The sequence below is a fragment of the Silurus meridionalis genome, chromosome 20, assembly GCF_014805685.1.
Source record: "Silurus meridionalis isolate SWU-2019-XX chromosome 20, ASM1480568v1, whole genome shotgun sequence".
Lineage (NCBI taxonomy): Eukaryota > Metazoa > Chordata > Actinopteri > Siluriformes > Siluridae > Silurus > Silurus meridionalis.
Window position 1 is genome coordinate 3,050,482 of NC_060903.1, and position 15,769 is coordinate 3,066,250.

The window sequence follows — 15,769 nt, forward strand, 5'->3', positions numbered from 1 at the left end:
TTATTCTGTAATAATCTGTAATAATGTAATAATAGTGTAAATGTACAAAATCATCAAATATCTGTAAAAATACTAATTTTTTTATATTTTACACACACACACACACACACACACACACACACACACACACGTGTGTGTATATAAAGTATATATAATGATTTATAGTGAAGGGGAGGTGGTAGCATAGTAGTTAAGGCATTGGACATTGGATCTGAAGGTTCAAATCCTGGACACACAGGTTTGGGCCCCTGAGCAAGGCCCTTAGCCCTTGCTGCTTAGTTGTATGAATAAGATCAATGTATGTATATATATATATATATATATATATATATATATATATATATATATATATATATATATATATAATCTTTTTTTTTTTTACAGATATTTGATGATTTTGTATATATGATAATATTATAATAAGAAAAGTATTTAAATCCTACATGAATCAGTCAAGATATAATTTTATTTTTATATTCACCAGTCAATTTCACAATTTACCCACAAACCCACCAAACAAGAAGTCCTGCTGCGGTTAACTTTTTTTTAATAAAATTTGACTGGCAGATTACTGGCAGATATATAATGCTTTATAAGTTTTTAATCTCTTGAGCATTTGTAAGTGTGCAGAAAAATAGTTTTTATTGTATTATTATCTATAAATAAAGCCTTTTATTGCATAGTAGATAAATATAATCAACTAGCACTTCTAAAAGCAGGCAAATTTGTTTAATCCGGATTAGCCCCTGCGATCGTTTATGTTTATTTTTAGCCGTTCTAGTGTTTTAAAGGTTCCTTTTTAGTGCCAGAGCGTCTGTCTGTCAGCTTGAGATCTCGTGCCTCGCTCTCTTCCTCTTGCTGTGGGGGGGAGGGGGAGGGGGGGGCGGGGCTTTTACAGCTAGACTTTTGTTTAGGCATTGCGTGACAGCAGGTCAGTGTGCATGATGACAGACAAAACAATGCGATGATGATGATGTGAGAAAAAGACAAAACTTTTCATAGGGGGACTGTTTATATGCATAATTCCACCATACACTTTTCCCAGCGTTATGGCTATACACCATGTATAAAAAAAAACTCAGTAAAATATTCGACCTTCCCATTATAACCCTGACTGAAACAAGCACCGGCTGAACGCTTTGTCTCACGAAGCTGTGCTCGCACGCCCAACTAAGGCCAATCCCATCTAATTTTCACTCAGCTTCCAGATCCGATGACTCTTTTGTTCAATTACTTTTGTTACGAGAGCTGTTTTAGTGCTGGCCTGAGAAACTTAACACGTACAGCCTTGTAACAGACCTGTAAATTAACCTTGTGGGGGAAAGAAAAACAACAAAACAAGGCAAAAATGTGACTTCTTTCGTCTCTCGCATGCCAGAGTTGGCTATGAATCTTTTTTTTTTTTACAGACAACCACACATGACTTTATATCCAATGAAAGTTTCCTAGGATACAAACAGATGCTTTGATTTTTTACTTAGTGTTTTATTACAGGCTTTAGAGAGAGAGTCGCTTGTGGTTAAATATAGCAGGTCATGACCTGGCAACCTTAAAATTCGTCTAAAAAAAAAAATCCTGATTTCTGATTGAACCACAAATCAGCAGCATGAAGCTCATACTAAGACCAAAGAATGAGTTTCAACACACCAATCAGAAATGATATTTGGCATCGGAAACACATTTAAATTAATTTGGCCAATCAGCAGACTTCTTAAAATCTATTATTATGTAGCCTTTATATTAGTTAACACTATCATCATTCTGCATCAGCTAGGAAGATATCCAGCTAATTTAATATGATAAAAAAAAAAAAAAACACATGTTCACCTGATGGAAGCCAAGATAGTCTGCAATCGTAGAGGAAGCGTAGAAGATGACTCCGTCCGAGCTAACAATCAGCGCAAAGCCGGTCAAAGACTAGAGAGAATGAAAGGACATGGACAAGTTATAGACTAATATATATATATATATATATATATATATATATATATATATATATATATATATATATATATTACAATTATAGATCGTGCATTATAAAAATGGACTCAGTTTACTGCAATAGATAGATAGATAGATAGATAGATAGATAGATAGATAGATAGATAGATAGATAGATAGATAGATAGATAGATAGATAGATAATATAATAATATAATATACTGGCATATAAACATGCTATTATGGGTTTAGTTCTTCTGGAACTGGCTTTTTTTTTTGTGTATAATTATCCATAAAAATGATCAAATATATTAGTTTATGCATACATGAGTTTCTATTCTATTGTATTCTATTTTCCAGAACATGTCACCGGAACGTCCATTGTTTTTACGGCCAAGTGTGCGACCTATTCATTACAATTCAGCCATTTTTGTGTCCTCGGAATTTTCAGTCAGCAAATTGCATCTCCCTGGATAGTAAATCAAGTGTACAACCGTTGCACACTATTTCTGCATTTCTACAAACATCACATAGTGTTTTGCAAATTTGGTTTCGGCTCAAAAAGAACGGGACGAACGCTGGAGACCATTAAAGCTATTTTCTGGTCAGTGACCAATTTTTAACACTTCTGTGTTCTTGTGGTTTCGGGTCGCTAGGCAATTTGTAACAACGTGATTGTTTGTATAAAGGCAGACCACAGTGATGCGTTTCCGGCACACATACTAGTAATTCAGAAAGAGAGGCTCTTACTTTCTGCTGTGTATATCTTTGACTAATTATATGAGGTCTCAGACATGTGAACATGGATAAGCGGTACTGTTTATCTTGAAAACGCACAGTCCTGAACCAGAGTACTGTCGCTGGGCCTTAATTAAAACAGCAGATTAGTGGGATCGGGTTTTTAATGTTGACTTTTGACCCTTGAGCGAGACAGGAGACGGCTTTCTACTTAACATGCGTGACGTAACACTATTTTACCATCATTACACGTTGATATTTTTAATCTGCTTTGTGGTGTCTGAGAAGAGAAGAGGGAAGGAAAGACAAGATTAACAGAAGAGCTCTTTTTTTTTTTTTTTTTTATATCACGGTGATGAAAACAGCAGTATCGTATTAGCTTTTAAGTGCTTTCTCTCAGCTGGTTGGATGTTAGACCCTGGTAGGGTCTGCACAAACACACTTTAGTATTGCATGTAATGTGTGTGTGTGTGTGTGTGTGTGTGTTGGTTTTTGTGGTTTATGTGGACATTTGACCTGATTACGCATCGACATTATGGGGACATTTGGGATTATGGGGACAGGACAGGTGTCCTCATAATTCCCGCACTGTGGCTATATATATCTATACTAGAGAAGCTGAAATTCAAAATTTCAGTCCATGTCCATTTATACCACAAACACCCGAAACTGACTTAACACAGTGTAACTTTGGAATTTCGTAGTGCGCCCCTGTAGCCCGGAGCCGGTACTGCAATCCGTTCACACATGTGTGAAAATTTGAGCCTTCTGATTGGCTAGCGCTGATTGCCATTTTTCGTTCTGTGATTGGCTGAGACCTACGTCAATTATCCTACGTGTTCCTTTTAAGGGCGGAGTTTCATTAGACTCGGTTTGCCAACACATTGAACAGCCATTATCCAGCCCTTTAAAAGCCAGGTATGATTATAAAGTTCATAAACTTAATGAGTAGACTATTGATATATTCCAAGAGCTCGGTTCCTTGTTGTAAATTAATGTTGTAAGAAATATTTCATTGGAATCTGGAGATTGGGGTGAATTTAGCCTTAAGAAGGCATAAATTAAAGCTGGCTAGTTAGCAACATTATCAATGGTTAGTTTTAAAGCCTGAGTTGAATAACTAATTACTGATAAATCTTGTACCGAATGCGCACTGTATAAATTTGGGTTTAGTGCGTTTGGCCGAATTAAAATGAAGGGAAATGTCTGTATGTTAGCATGGATGCTAGCTAATAATAGTCAGTGCTGATAGCCGCTAGCTGATAGCCGCGCGCATCCTCGCGGCTCTTTAAACGCGTTCGCTCCGGCCACAGAGCGCGTGCAGTGTTGTAAGGTGAGCTGCTGGGCATACAGCACCCGGACTGCTTATAAACTACTCAGAACTGCTTTTAATTATTTTATTTATTATAAGGCTGTATGCTATTTAATGTCGCTAGAACATCACTTCCGGTTAGCGCGTGCAGTGTTGTAAGGTGAGCTGTTGTACACACAGCACCCGGACTGCTTACAAACTACTCAGAACTGCTTTTAATTGTTATTATTTTGTTTATTATAAGGCTGTATGCTATTTAATGTCACTAGAACATCACTTCCGGTTAGCGCGTGCGACCGGAAACAGCTGAGTGCGTGCGGCGCGGGAGTTACATGGCTGAGTTTGGAGCGGTGGTGAGGGTCTGAGTGTGAGAGAGATGATGGTACAGTGTGTAAACACTGCTGTATCACTGTGAGGGTGTAAATAACCCCTGATACTCTTCACTCATAACTCAGTAATACTGTAGTCAGAAGTAAAGCAGAATGAACACATCAGAAGTCTGATATCTTTGAGTGTCAGTGTGATGGAGAGTTTAAATCCCAGCTCTCCTCAGCATTGTCCCATGCTCTATCACTGGGCATGTTTTACATAAACACCACTTATATTAACAATTTAAGGTTTCAACTTAAATAAACACTCATTTCTGTGGGGAAGAACAGCATCATTTTAACATGGCTGAGATGAAGCGCAGAAGGAGAAAAGAACATCAAAGCAGGAGGCGGAGTATTACACATCTGCTGGGAAAGACAAACCTGGAAATATATAAATTCAGATAAAGGTAAGGGTCCATTCACACATGCCATCCTATGTTCCTTTTGACCTAGACTGCTTTCATTAACAGACAGGGCATTAGGATAAAACTGGTGTGAAGTTCACGACTGGATTAATATTTCATTTTTTCTTATTCAGAGTGTGGAGTATTCAGTTCAGTCCCTTTTGATGAGGGAGACCTCTTTAACCTCGCAACAGCAGACACTCTGGCAATCATCGAACACAGTAAACAGGTAATATATATTTTTTTTTACAGTTGTGAAATTATATTGAGCTCTTATTATATTTTATAAATCTGTATGTAGTGTGTATGCCTGAGACCTGTTTCATTGTATATCAGGGCTTTAGTGATTTACATGTGTTTTGTGTTTATTGGCGTGTGTATGTAACAGACATGGTTTAGCAGTACACTGGGTATATGGGGACGTTGTTGTAATGTGATAGTCAATGTACATAAGCAGCTGTGTGTATAGTGTCTGACAGAAACCTGGTCTCGAGGGACTTCACTTTATAAAGTTATTGTATAAGCACCATATACTTTATTAAATTAATTTCTCTTAAATTTGCATCTTATAGATGTAGACTTACTGACTATTGTACTTCCTCATCCCTCAGAGGTAAGGGTTTGTTACAGAAGCACCACATAGCAGATTTGTTGTACCTTGTAGTAATGTGATAGTCAATGTACATCAGCAGCTGTGTGTATAGTGTCTGACAGAAACCTGGTCTCGAGGGACTTCACTTTATAAAGTTATTGTATGAGCACCATTAACTTTATTAAATTAATTTCTCTTAAATTTGCATCTTATAGATGTAGACTTACTGACTATTGTACTTCCTTATCCCTCAGAGGTAAGGGTTTGTTACAGAAGCACCAAATAGCAGATGTGACCTGGGTGATTGTATATCATGAGAACAAAAGTGACCCAAATATTATAGTATAGTTAAGGCAGCAATGTTCTTGCTGGGTGTAAATAATATACCATATATACAGTGTGCTTTGCTAATGTACTGTATATACAGTGCACTTAAAATCACCCCAAAAGCCTGACATAGACCTTATAGAGTATCTGTAAAATGCAATAGTAAAGGAAGTGGCAGATTGTTGTTGCTCTAATAAAAATAAAAGGAATATTTGTTGATTCAATCTTGGTGGAAACTACTGGAATTTTCACAGAAACAGTTTTATGCATAGTCATTTGTAGAACTAGCAGTTCTGCAAAACCTAGTATGTCGGACTAAATACTAAGACCTTGTTTGCGATTGTTAATAATACAATTGCTGGTGATCCAAATGCTTTTTTTTTAAATATTTCTAAACATACCAATCTGTTTTAAATTAAATGTTTTGTGTAAAACTTAGTTTTATGTATCTTTTGAAATTAATGTCTTGGTTTGATATGGTTGCTAATGCAGTAAAATTAATTGCATTAAAATGTGACTTAAGTATCAAATACATTCTAGGGCTACTTAATGTTTATAACAAATGTGAGAAAGATCTCTTGTTTCTGTTTTTAGAATGTAGCTGAAAACATTAGAGGTTACTGCAGTAGATGAGTTGGAGGCTGCTGATCCAGGAGAAGAGTGAGAAAAGGTAATTTATAAAAATCATATTCTGATTATTTATTCCCAAAATGTTGCAGGTACTTTGCATTGTTTTAGTATGTTTTTATCAGTACGTATTGTCTCTCTTAGTCACTGGGAGAGATTGACTGGATGGGTGAACACTATCTGTGAACCATGTCTTGAGATCAAAATGACTGAGATTTTGTGTGCAGTTTTAGGTGCTGGGGTTAGGATTGAGTTAGTCTGTGTGTATGTAGTGTGTATGGCTGAGACCTGTTTTATGAGAACACTGTGTCTAATAAGGACATGCATAGACCATCATGTAAGAGTCCTCTACCAAAGGAGTATTAGTGTGTCCGTGTGTTTGACAAATACATGGTATATCAGGGCTTTAGTGATGTACATGTTTAGTGTTTATCTGAGTGTATATGGAACAGACATGGTTTAGCAGTACACTGGGTATATGGGGACGTTGTCAATGTACATAAGCAGCTGTGTGTATAGTGTCTGACAGAAACCTGGTCTCGAGGGACTTCACTTTATAAAGTTATTTTATGAGCACCATTAACTTTATTAAATTAATTTCTCTTAAATTTGCATCTTATAGATGTAGACTTACTGACTATTGTACTTCCTTATCCCTCAGAGGTAAGGGTTTGTTACAGAAGCGCCACATAGCAGATTTGTTGTACCTTGTAGTAATGTGATAGTCAATGTACATCATCAGCTGTGTGTATAGTGTCTGACAGAAACCTGGTCTCGAGGGACTTCACTTTATAAAGTTATTTTATGAGCACCATTAACTTTATTAAATTAATTTCTCTTAAATTTGCATCTTATAGATGTAGACTTACTGACTATTGTACTTCCTTATCCCTCAGAGGTAAGGGTTTGTTACAGAAGCACCACATAGCAGATGTGACCTGGGTGATTGTATATCATGAGAACAAAAGTGACCCAAATAGATTATAGTTAATGCATCATGCGTATTATTATATTGCTGGGTGTCAATTATATGGGTGCAAATCAATAGAGAGCCAAAAGATTATGAAAAGTAAAAAAATATTTATATATTGTTAATTATGTCCAAATGATAGTCCAAATGTGTTAACCTGGTTAAGAAGATGCTACAGCCAGGCTTACATTGTCTGATTTTTGGAATAACTCCAATATTTTACTGCTGTCTGTACATCAGATAGTCAGTGGAATGCGGCGTAAATTTGAAACGTTAGTGAAGCTAAATGTATGTTTAAAATCAAAAATGCTTTGAGAATCTAATTGGTTTGTGTCCAGCCTAAAGGGAGGTAATAGCCATTAAAATATCCCTGGACAGGTCCATATAAAAGCATTTAGTTTTGTCTATTTTAGATTACCATTGTAAAGGGCCAATCTAAGCCTAAGAAACAGGATTCAAAAGAACTTTGTGAAAAGACAAAAAGTAAGGTTGCCTGATAGACATTATTTTTGTCATAAGAAATTCTGTTAAATAATTATAAACTGAGTATTTGTTTTGGTTATGTTTTTAAATATGTACTGAACAGTATCTTACAATAACAAAAACAGTTCTTGAACAAAAGAAAATATGACAAAGGTTTATATTGATAATTTGTATATCATATTACTGTTCAGTAGAATATACAAAAACCTTGCTATTTTATCACCTCAGCTTTGAAATTAAAGGTATGCATTTAAATTGTAAAATTATGAGTCCTTGATATGTCCTGTGTAGAATTAGGCTAGTATTAAGGCATCAAGATAAATTGGTGAAAATCTTTAATGTTATGATTATTCAAATCGATGAGCTTTTAGTTACAAACGAAACATACAGTAGTATTAATTTTTGCATCTGCTTTTAAGATAAACTCAACATTGATGCTAGTGATGGAAGTGACTCTGAGAGTGGGGCTGATGCTGCGAATTTGGATGCTTCCCTGAAGACACCAGCACAGATCAGTAGGTTTTCTAACTTGTTCTAACCATGTTTAATATGCGCCATAATATGTCAGTCCACACTGCTAATGTACTCAATGATGATTTCTTTTTTACAGGGATGTGAAGCAATCGGACACCAGAAGAGGAAAATGGTTTGCGTTGCATTTTTTTAGGTTATGATTTTTCAGGATTTTTCAGGACACTTTTTTCAATATATTAATTAGCAATAAGAATTTATATTACAAAAGGTAACATTATTCACATTTATTTGCTATTTATAATCCTAAACAAACCTCTGCCATCATACCTCTTTCACTTACTGTCTGTGGTTATGTTTGCATACACTCATTGATACAATTGAGTTCTTTCGATGTCCCATCTACATTTATGGCAATAGCAAACTCCCATTCCCAGAGCGACGTAGAAAAAGCTTTGGAGTTCCCATCAAGAAATGTACACACCAGGCATAACGTTATGATCTTATACGTTATGACTAGTGATTGAATAACACTAGCTCTTTATTATGGCAGCTGATCGTGGGTGGGATTTATTAGGAGTGTAATTAGCTTTACAATTTTCCTCATTTTAAATTGGTTTAAGTGTCTTTATGTAATTCATTTGTATATCTAGCTCTCTGCAAGCTTTATATAACACTGAGCATTTTGGAGATTTCACTATGCACTAAACATTCAAATATCTAAACATCTTGGTTATCAAATTTCATTTATAATGGGTTTTTGGTTAGTTTGTTTATGAATATTTTGCAGAGACTAAAAACTCTAAAAGAAGTCCCGAAAACTACAAGGAAAGGACTTGTTCTTTTAAGTCACTGATGTCTTGATAGTGCACCATGCTGTCAAGTCTGTGTTTGTGTGTGTCAGAGGGCCAATAAAACATGCCTGTCCCTTCAATACTGTGTGATGTCTTGTTTGTGTATTGTTAAAACCAATGTCCTGATAAAGCCCGTATGTCCTTACAAACACTATTTTTGTCAGAAGGCGGGACATTCGAGCAGGTCCTCATATACAACCATAATGTCAGGTCTTTATATAAATTGTTTAAATTTGTGTAAAGTAATTCTGAAGTGAAATTTGTTTTCCTCAGAGCTGATTAGATTTTTTGACGTTTGTAGCATCACTGTAGCACAAGGGGAAGGGTGGGTACCTTTAAACCATGGTACAACTTGTTTACCAGGCAAAGTCCACCTAATACATAAAACCAGTATAGGTGTGTGTGTGTGTGTGTGTGTGTGTGTAACTAAAGCACGTTTCATGACATTTATGGCTTTTGTTGCCTTCTTAAATCGTTCCTTAATTCTCTCAGACATTTTTTGCCTGCAGGGTCACATAAGGACAAAGAAGTAGATCTCTCTCTCTCTCTCTCTCTCTCTCTCTCTCTCTCTCTCTCTCTCTCTCACTCACTCACTCACTCACTCACTCACTCACTCACTCACTCACTCACTCACTCACTCACTCACTCACTCACTCACTCACTCACTCACTCACTCTCTCGCACTCTTTTGCACACTTACACACCTCCAGAAGAAGATCGCTTTCCAGAATGCTGTTGTGTTTCTTGGGTTCAGGACTGCAGGAAGCAGGGCTTTGCTTTTTGCTCGTTTTCTCCTGAATGGCTGTGAAATAAAGACAGAAAGAGAAAGAAAGAGAGAGAAAGAGAGAGAAAGAATGAGCAAGGAGCTCTATCCACACTGCCAAAACAAACCTTTTTTGGAGAGCTTTACATTTACATTTGTGTTAGAGCTTTAAATTTACAGTTATGGCATTTATTTTATTTTATATTAATTTATTGCAACTTACATTTTTCTAATTCATAGAACTGAGCAGCTAAGGGCCTTGCTCAGATGCCTGGGAGTGGCAGCTTGGTGGCTGGGATTTGAACTCACGTCCTTCAGATCCTTTAGAAGTCCAATACCTTCACCACTAAGCTCACAGAGCTTTATGATCATTTGTAAACCTGAATAATTTTCAAGCTAATGTCCAAAATCCTGTAAACTAAATCATTCCACTAAATGCTGAGATGCTTAATTATACACTTTCATACACCCTTTACATACACAAATGAGAAAACACAATCCGAACGTTAAACGACCGAACTTGCACCCGAGTTCAATATTTGGGCTGTGGATGAAGGACAATGCTGCAGCTTGACCACCATCCTAAATGTCTCACGCCAAGCACAACCCAACAAAAAGACTTTTATCCCCACCCTGACCATCCCGACCACATGTCAGACCACACAGGAATCCGGTGCCCGAGTTCACGGCCCGCTGCCGTGCCAGCCCTCGATTTTTTCCGCCACCGATCCTCTCAGAGATTCTGATGGTTTTCTCAGAGCTTACCGCAGCGCTTTCCGTGACCGGTTGAATGAGACGGGGAAAAATAACTCCAAGTGTGCGTGCCTTTGTCGAATACGGCGAGTCAAGTGGCATATGTTTGCTTTGCAGATAAAAAAAAAAAAAAACTATTTAAAAATTCCTAAAAACAGAGTCCTTGTGAGGAATCGCATTAAACTACGGGCTTCGCGTTGGAATGCTCCTTTTAATTTAAAACATTTTTAGAGACAATTGTAAGTTTAACCGAGACGGTTTTCATCTCCGATTCTTCATCAGTTTTTAAATGAATCACGGGATGACTGTAGGGTTCTTCTGGGATTCAACTGTCACATCTTTACATAAGGATATACACATGTTGTGCCAGTGAAACAATTCATTACGGAATTCATTTCAGCCTGACATCCGAGAGGCAAAGTAACAAACATGCATCTTATAATGAGTCACATATGCTTGGAGTAATTTGGAAAATGTATTTTAATGAAAAGAACAAAATGCTAATCACGGACTTTTACTGCATCGAGCCAAAATCGGTTTCACCGCTTCATCACTAAATACATCTTCTCAGAAACCTGTCTTACTAAAGCTCGTATCCCCAAATCATTGACATGAATGTCATTTTTAGCATCTGCACTGCAACTAAAATGCCGTTCTGACATTGGAAGCCAGAGGAAATCTTTCAGTGGATGTCCCAACCCTGAGCGTGTAATGTCCAACATGTGATTCAAATCTTCACTTCCTCTTTCTAAATAACTGTCAAGCTGTGCGTCATAACCATTCTCACGCAGGTAGCACGTGTAAAATGGACAGAAATGTATACTACATGGAGAGTAACTGTAGCATTAAGAGAATATAGACGGAAATGAAGAACAATAGATTTAGTGCAGGTGATTTTTCAGCCGTTAAAAGTAATTGAAGGAGACGTTTTAATCAGAAGTAGCGAGATACAAACCTCCAGAATGTCCATTCATTACAACAGGCACTTTCACATCCTACTTCCTTCATTCATTAGTCACGCTACGGTGTACTGACAGCTTCCTGTTTACCATATAAACCTGAGAACGGACAGATCAAAGATATCTGAATATTCACATTGTAAATATGACAAATCTATCTATCTATCTATCTATCTATCTATCTATCTATCTATCTATCTATCTATCTATCTATCTATCTATCTCTCTCTCTCTCTCTCTCTCTCTCTCTCTGTCTGTCTGTCTGTCTGTCTGTCTGTGTGTGTGTGTGTGTGTGTGTGTGTGTGTGTGTGTGTGTGTGTGTGTGTGTGTGTTTGTGTAAAAGTTTTAAAGCGGAGAGCACAGAGGTTTTTGATAAGATGTTCATGGCTAGAGTGTGTGTTTATGTGTATGTGTATATATGTGTGTGTGTGTGTGTGTGTGTGTGTGTGTGTGTGTGTGTGTGCAGTTTCACCTGATTCATGTTAAATCTGACTGTTTATCGTCAGGACAAGATGGAAAAGAAACAGGGCAAAAAGTAGGAGGATGTTATACATACAAAAGAGAGGCTGGGAAAAAAAGTGTGTGTGTGTGTGTGTGTGTGTGTGTGTGTGTGTGTGTGTGTGTGTGTGTGTGTGTGTGTGCGCACTAGGGAGGGGTGAATGAGGGATTCCCAAATCCGTCTTTAAATAATCTCTGTTGCGTGCAGAGACTCTGTGACTCAGCGTGCGAGTGTGCTATTTTCCCTTCCTCCCCCCACCCCCCTTATAGAAGTGAATATGCATGTGTGTGTGTGTGTGTGTGTGTGTGTGTGTGTGTGTGTGTGTGTATGCAGCAACCTTTACCGAGAGCGCTACAAGGCCTGAAATTAAAAGCTTTCTCAGTGGTAATGTTCAGTCTTAGATCTGTCACTTTCACTTATTGACCCCTCGCAAACAATCCGAACACATTCTCATTCTCTTCGCATGTGGAACACAATGAGAGCGTTGTTTTTCCTTTCGCTTAACTCTCTGAAGATATGACTCTCCGCCGATTTGCTAAGAAAAACACTGCCAAAATGTCCAGGTGGTCTCTGTAAGGCAGGTGGAGAAGCTACTTTTCACAAACCCATTGTTCGTCCTGAAACAAAAAGAAATTCCTCGCTGCATTTTACCGCTAACTTGTTTTGATAAGGGGGATGGAAATAAAAACCAGGCCCACTCTTTACTGTGACATACAAATTTATGAGCAGATGTGTGTTTGAGCTACAGAGCTAGTATGTAGAAAGGAAGTGAGTGACTCCATTGCCAAACGCTTTCCTCACCCAAACTTCTGATTCGAGCGTTTTTCTCTCCGCATGCTATTTGTAAACACCATCTTCGTTTCTAAATCGCTTGTTTGAGGTAACAGTTGGTCCCTGTATGTGATGGACTTACGCCATTTAAAGTATTTAAAAAAATATATATGTACTTTTGTCAATATTCACACTGGTGTATCTGAAAACAGGCCATCATGCTGTATTGTATCAAACCTGTATTGACATCCAGTGGTCAAATCTAAACTAGCTGCACAGCTCTATGATAATTACTGGTTTGGTTTTGAAAATGAGATATCTCAGGAAAATATCTTGCTGGAAATCCGTACGCTCTGCAGCGATGTGTTTTCTTCATGGCCGATTAAATGATGAAGATCAACTACTGCAAGACCTGTGATCATCAGTCATTGCAATTGGGGCTTGTCCAGAAAACGGGCTCATTCTTAAGGAAGCTTAATCCGATCCATCGGCACTGGTTTTGCTTTTCCCGTAACCGGAATTGTAAAATTCCAGTGAATTTGCGTCTCACGTCAGGCATTTAAAAAATCTCTTTCTACAGCAAATTCATGGGCAACTGGTCATTCGCAAAATGAAAAAGTGACAAAGACGGCAGAAAACTATGCAGTGTAAAAGTTTCTTCAGTGAAAACAAACCCAGATGTAGTTTAAACAGCACTCACAGGATAAACTGGGATTAATCTACCTGACTCCAAATTGCAATCATTCACATTTATATCATATTGAAGGGTCTTGCTCTCTCTCACACTTTCTCTCACACACTCTCTCACACACTCTCTCTCACACTCTCTCTCACACTCTCTCTCACACTCTCTCTCTCATAGTCATGAAAATAAAGAAAACTCTTTGAATGAGAAGGTGTGTCCAAACTTTTGGTCTGTACTGTATATATACATGTTTGTGTTTGTGTGTGTATCCTGAAATTACCTTGGTGAACCTATTGCTAACTACGGCTTTGATGTTAGTTTTACAAGATGGACGATGGGATTTTTTTAAAAATATAAATATTCACTTCTCTCAAATGGATTTAGGACAATAGCACAATAACAAAAATTCACAATGTGTGAACATGCCAAAATATGAACCCTATTTTCAATGGAATGATAAAAATGTCCCCATTTTGCATGTCCCCAATAAATGTCCCCAATAAAAGCATCTGCTACTTTATAGAAAGAAAGAAAGAAAGAAAGAAAGAAAGAAAGAAAGAAAGAAAGAAAGAAAGAAAGAAAGAAAGAAAGAAAGAAAGAAAAAAAGGTGCTTTTTATTTGTCACTTACAGCACATTGAAATTCTTTCTTCACGTATCCCAGCCATGTTAGGAAGCTGGGGTGAGAGCGCAGAGTCAGAGAGGATACAGCACCCCTGGAGCACAGAGGATTAAGGGCCTTGCTCAAGAACCCAAGAGGGGCAGCTTCTGAGCTTCCAACCTTCCGACATTCTGAAACACCACCTCCTTATTAGGGCATTAATTTATTATAAGGGCATTAATTTACATCTGTAGTCTATACATAAAAACATGAGCATAATTATGGTTTGATAAATTTTTACGTCCCTCCACGTTTCAACATAACGTCTTTGCATTCCAGGCCTGGTCTTAATCTCGAAGACTTTCCCCAGCCAGTGTGTAAGCTACAGAACCAGTCACAAAGCTGTTCTTCTAGAGCCGAGTAATTACCGCTGATCTCCTTACACATGGCTAAGTAGAGCTCGCTTTAAACCCAGTTGACTGATCAGCCTTACACGTAGGTAGTTGCACCTTATTCTTTACAACACACAATGGGATTATAATGGGCTGGAATGTAACGTGTATTTTGCTGACAGAGAAGGAGTGTGTGAGAGTGATACAGTATACAGTAGGTGGAGGACTGCAAGAAGTCGGAGGCAGCAGGCTCATTTGTGCACGGCTGGTCTCGTGTGCCCTGATGGACAGATCATTTTCATAAGCGGCTCTCTGAGGTCAGGGCCCAGTCTGCTACAGTCACGCAAGGCCTGTTTTTTTTCCACTTCCATTTGCACGCGCAGCCTCTTAAAGGGCCAGCGTGCCTGTTTTACTGCCAGACAACCACATTGCAACGGGTGAGGAGGTTCTGTCTGAAGGTTGACAGTGCAGCGTATTTCGAGCAGATTTTTGTGAGGAAGTGTGAGGAATCAGAGATCAGTCTGTTTGGCCTCTGAGGTATTATGTGGAAAAAGAAGGACTTTATCCCAATTAGATGTGCAGACCGACAAATCTATGTATGTGTGTGCACTGCTAATAGAGGACAAATGAATGTGTGACATCACCAGCGTCTCACACACAGACCAAACAGTGGTTTGTTTCGCAGAGAAAACTCGCCTTTCAAAGCAAGCCACTTCTAAGACTAACCAAAGCCACAACCAACTCTGAGCATCAACTCTGAAGCTTTTGACCCACTTTAACATGTCTGATTATAATGCTCAATCGGCTTACATTTTCTGTCAACGAATCATGACTTCCTGTCATGCCTCATAACAGGGAAATATAATATTAGACAGTCGCTATAATTCTACAAGCAACAAATCACACTGCGAAGAAGATGCTTTAAAATATATATATTTGAAATTTACATTTCTGCTTGATTACAGCGCTTGGTTTTATTTATAGCATGGTTTAAATAAAGCTTTCTTATAAATCCAACACTATAAACCGTTCTTGCATTTCATGCTAATCGTTTTCGATCGTTTCTGTACAAAACAATACGAAAAAAATACACCGTTTTTGATCCATGACTTCTTAGAATTGGTAGTCCCCGAGTTACGATTATTTCAATTTGAAAACATCGTCTTCATAAGTCAAGGACTACCTGTATAATCAGTTAAATAAAACATGCCTCGAAACAAAAACAAAAACCTTCACATGCTTTGCTTGTTATATTGTA

General features: G+C 37.7%; 1 protein-coding gene across 1 annotated transcript in view; it reads right to left on the minus strand.

Moving 5' to 3' along the window:
• Positions 1–15,769, minus strand: part of ahrrb (aryl-hydrocarbon receptor repressor b) — a 31,317-nt gene that overhangs the window by 6,109 nt on the left and 9,439 nt on the right. Inside the window, exons 4-5 of the mRNA XM_046875975.1 lie at positions 9,795–9,892; positions 1,828–1,917 (exon numbers count right to left, since the gene is read on the minus strand). Coding sequence (XP_046731931.1) covers positions 1,828–1,917; positions 9,795–9,892 — 188 coding nt within the window. The remainder of the gene's footprint in view (positions 1–1,827; positions 1,918–9,794; positions 9,893–15,769) is intronic.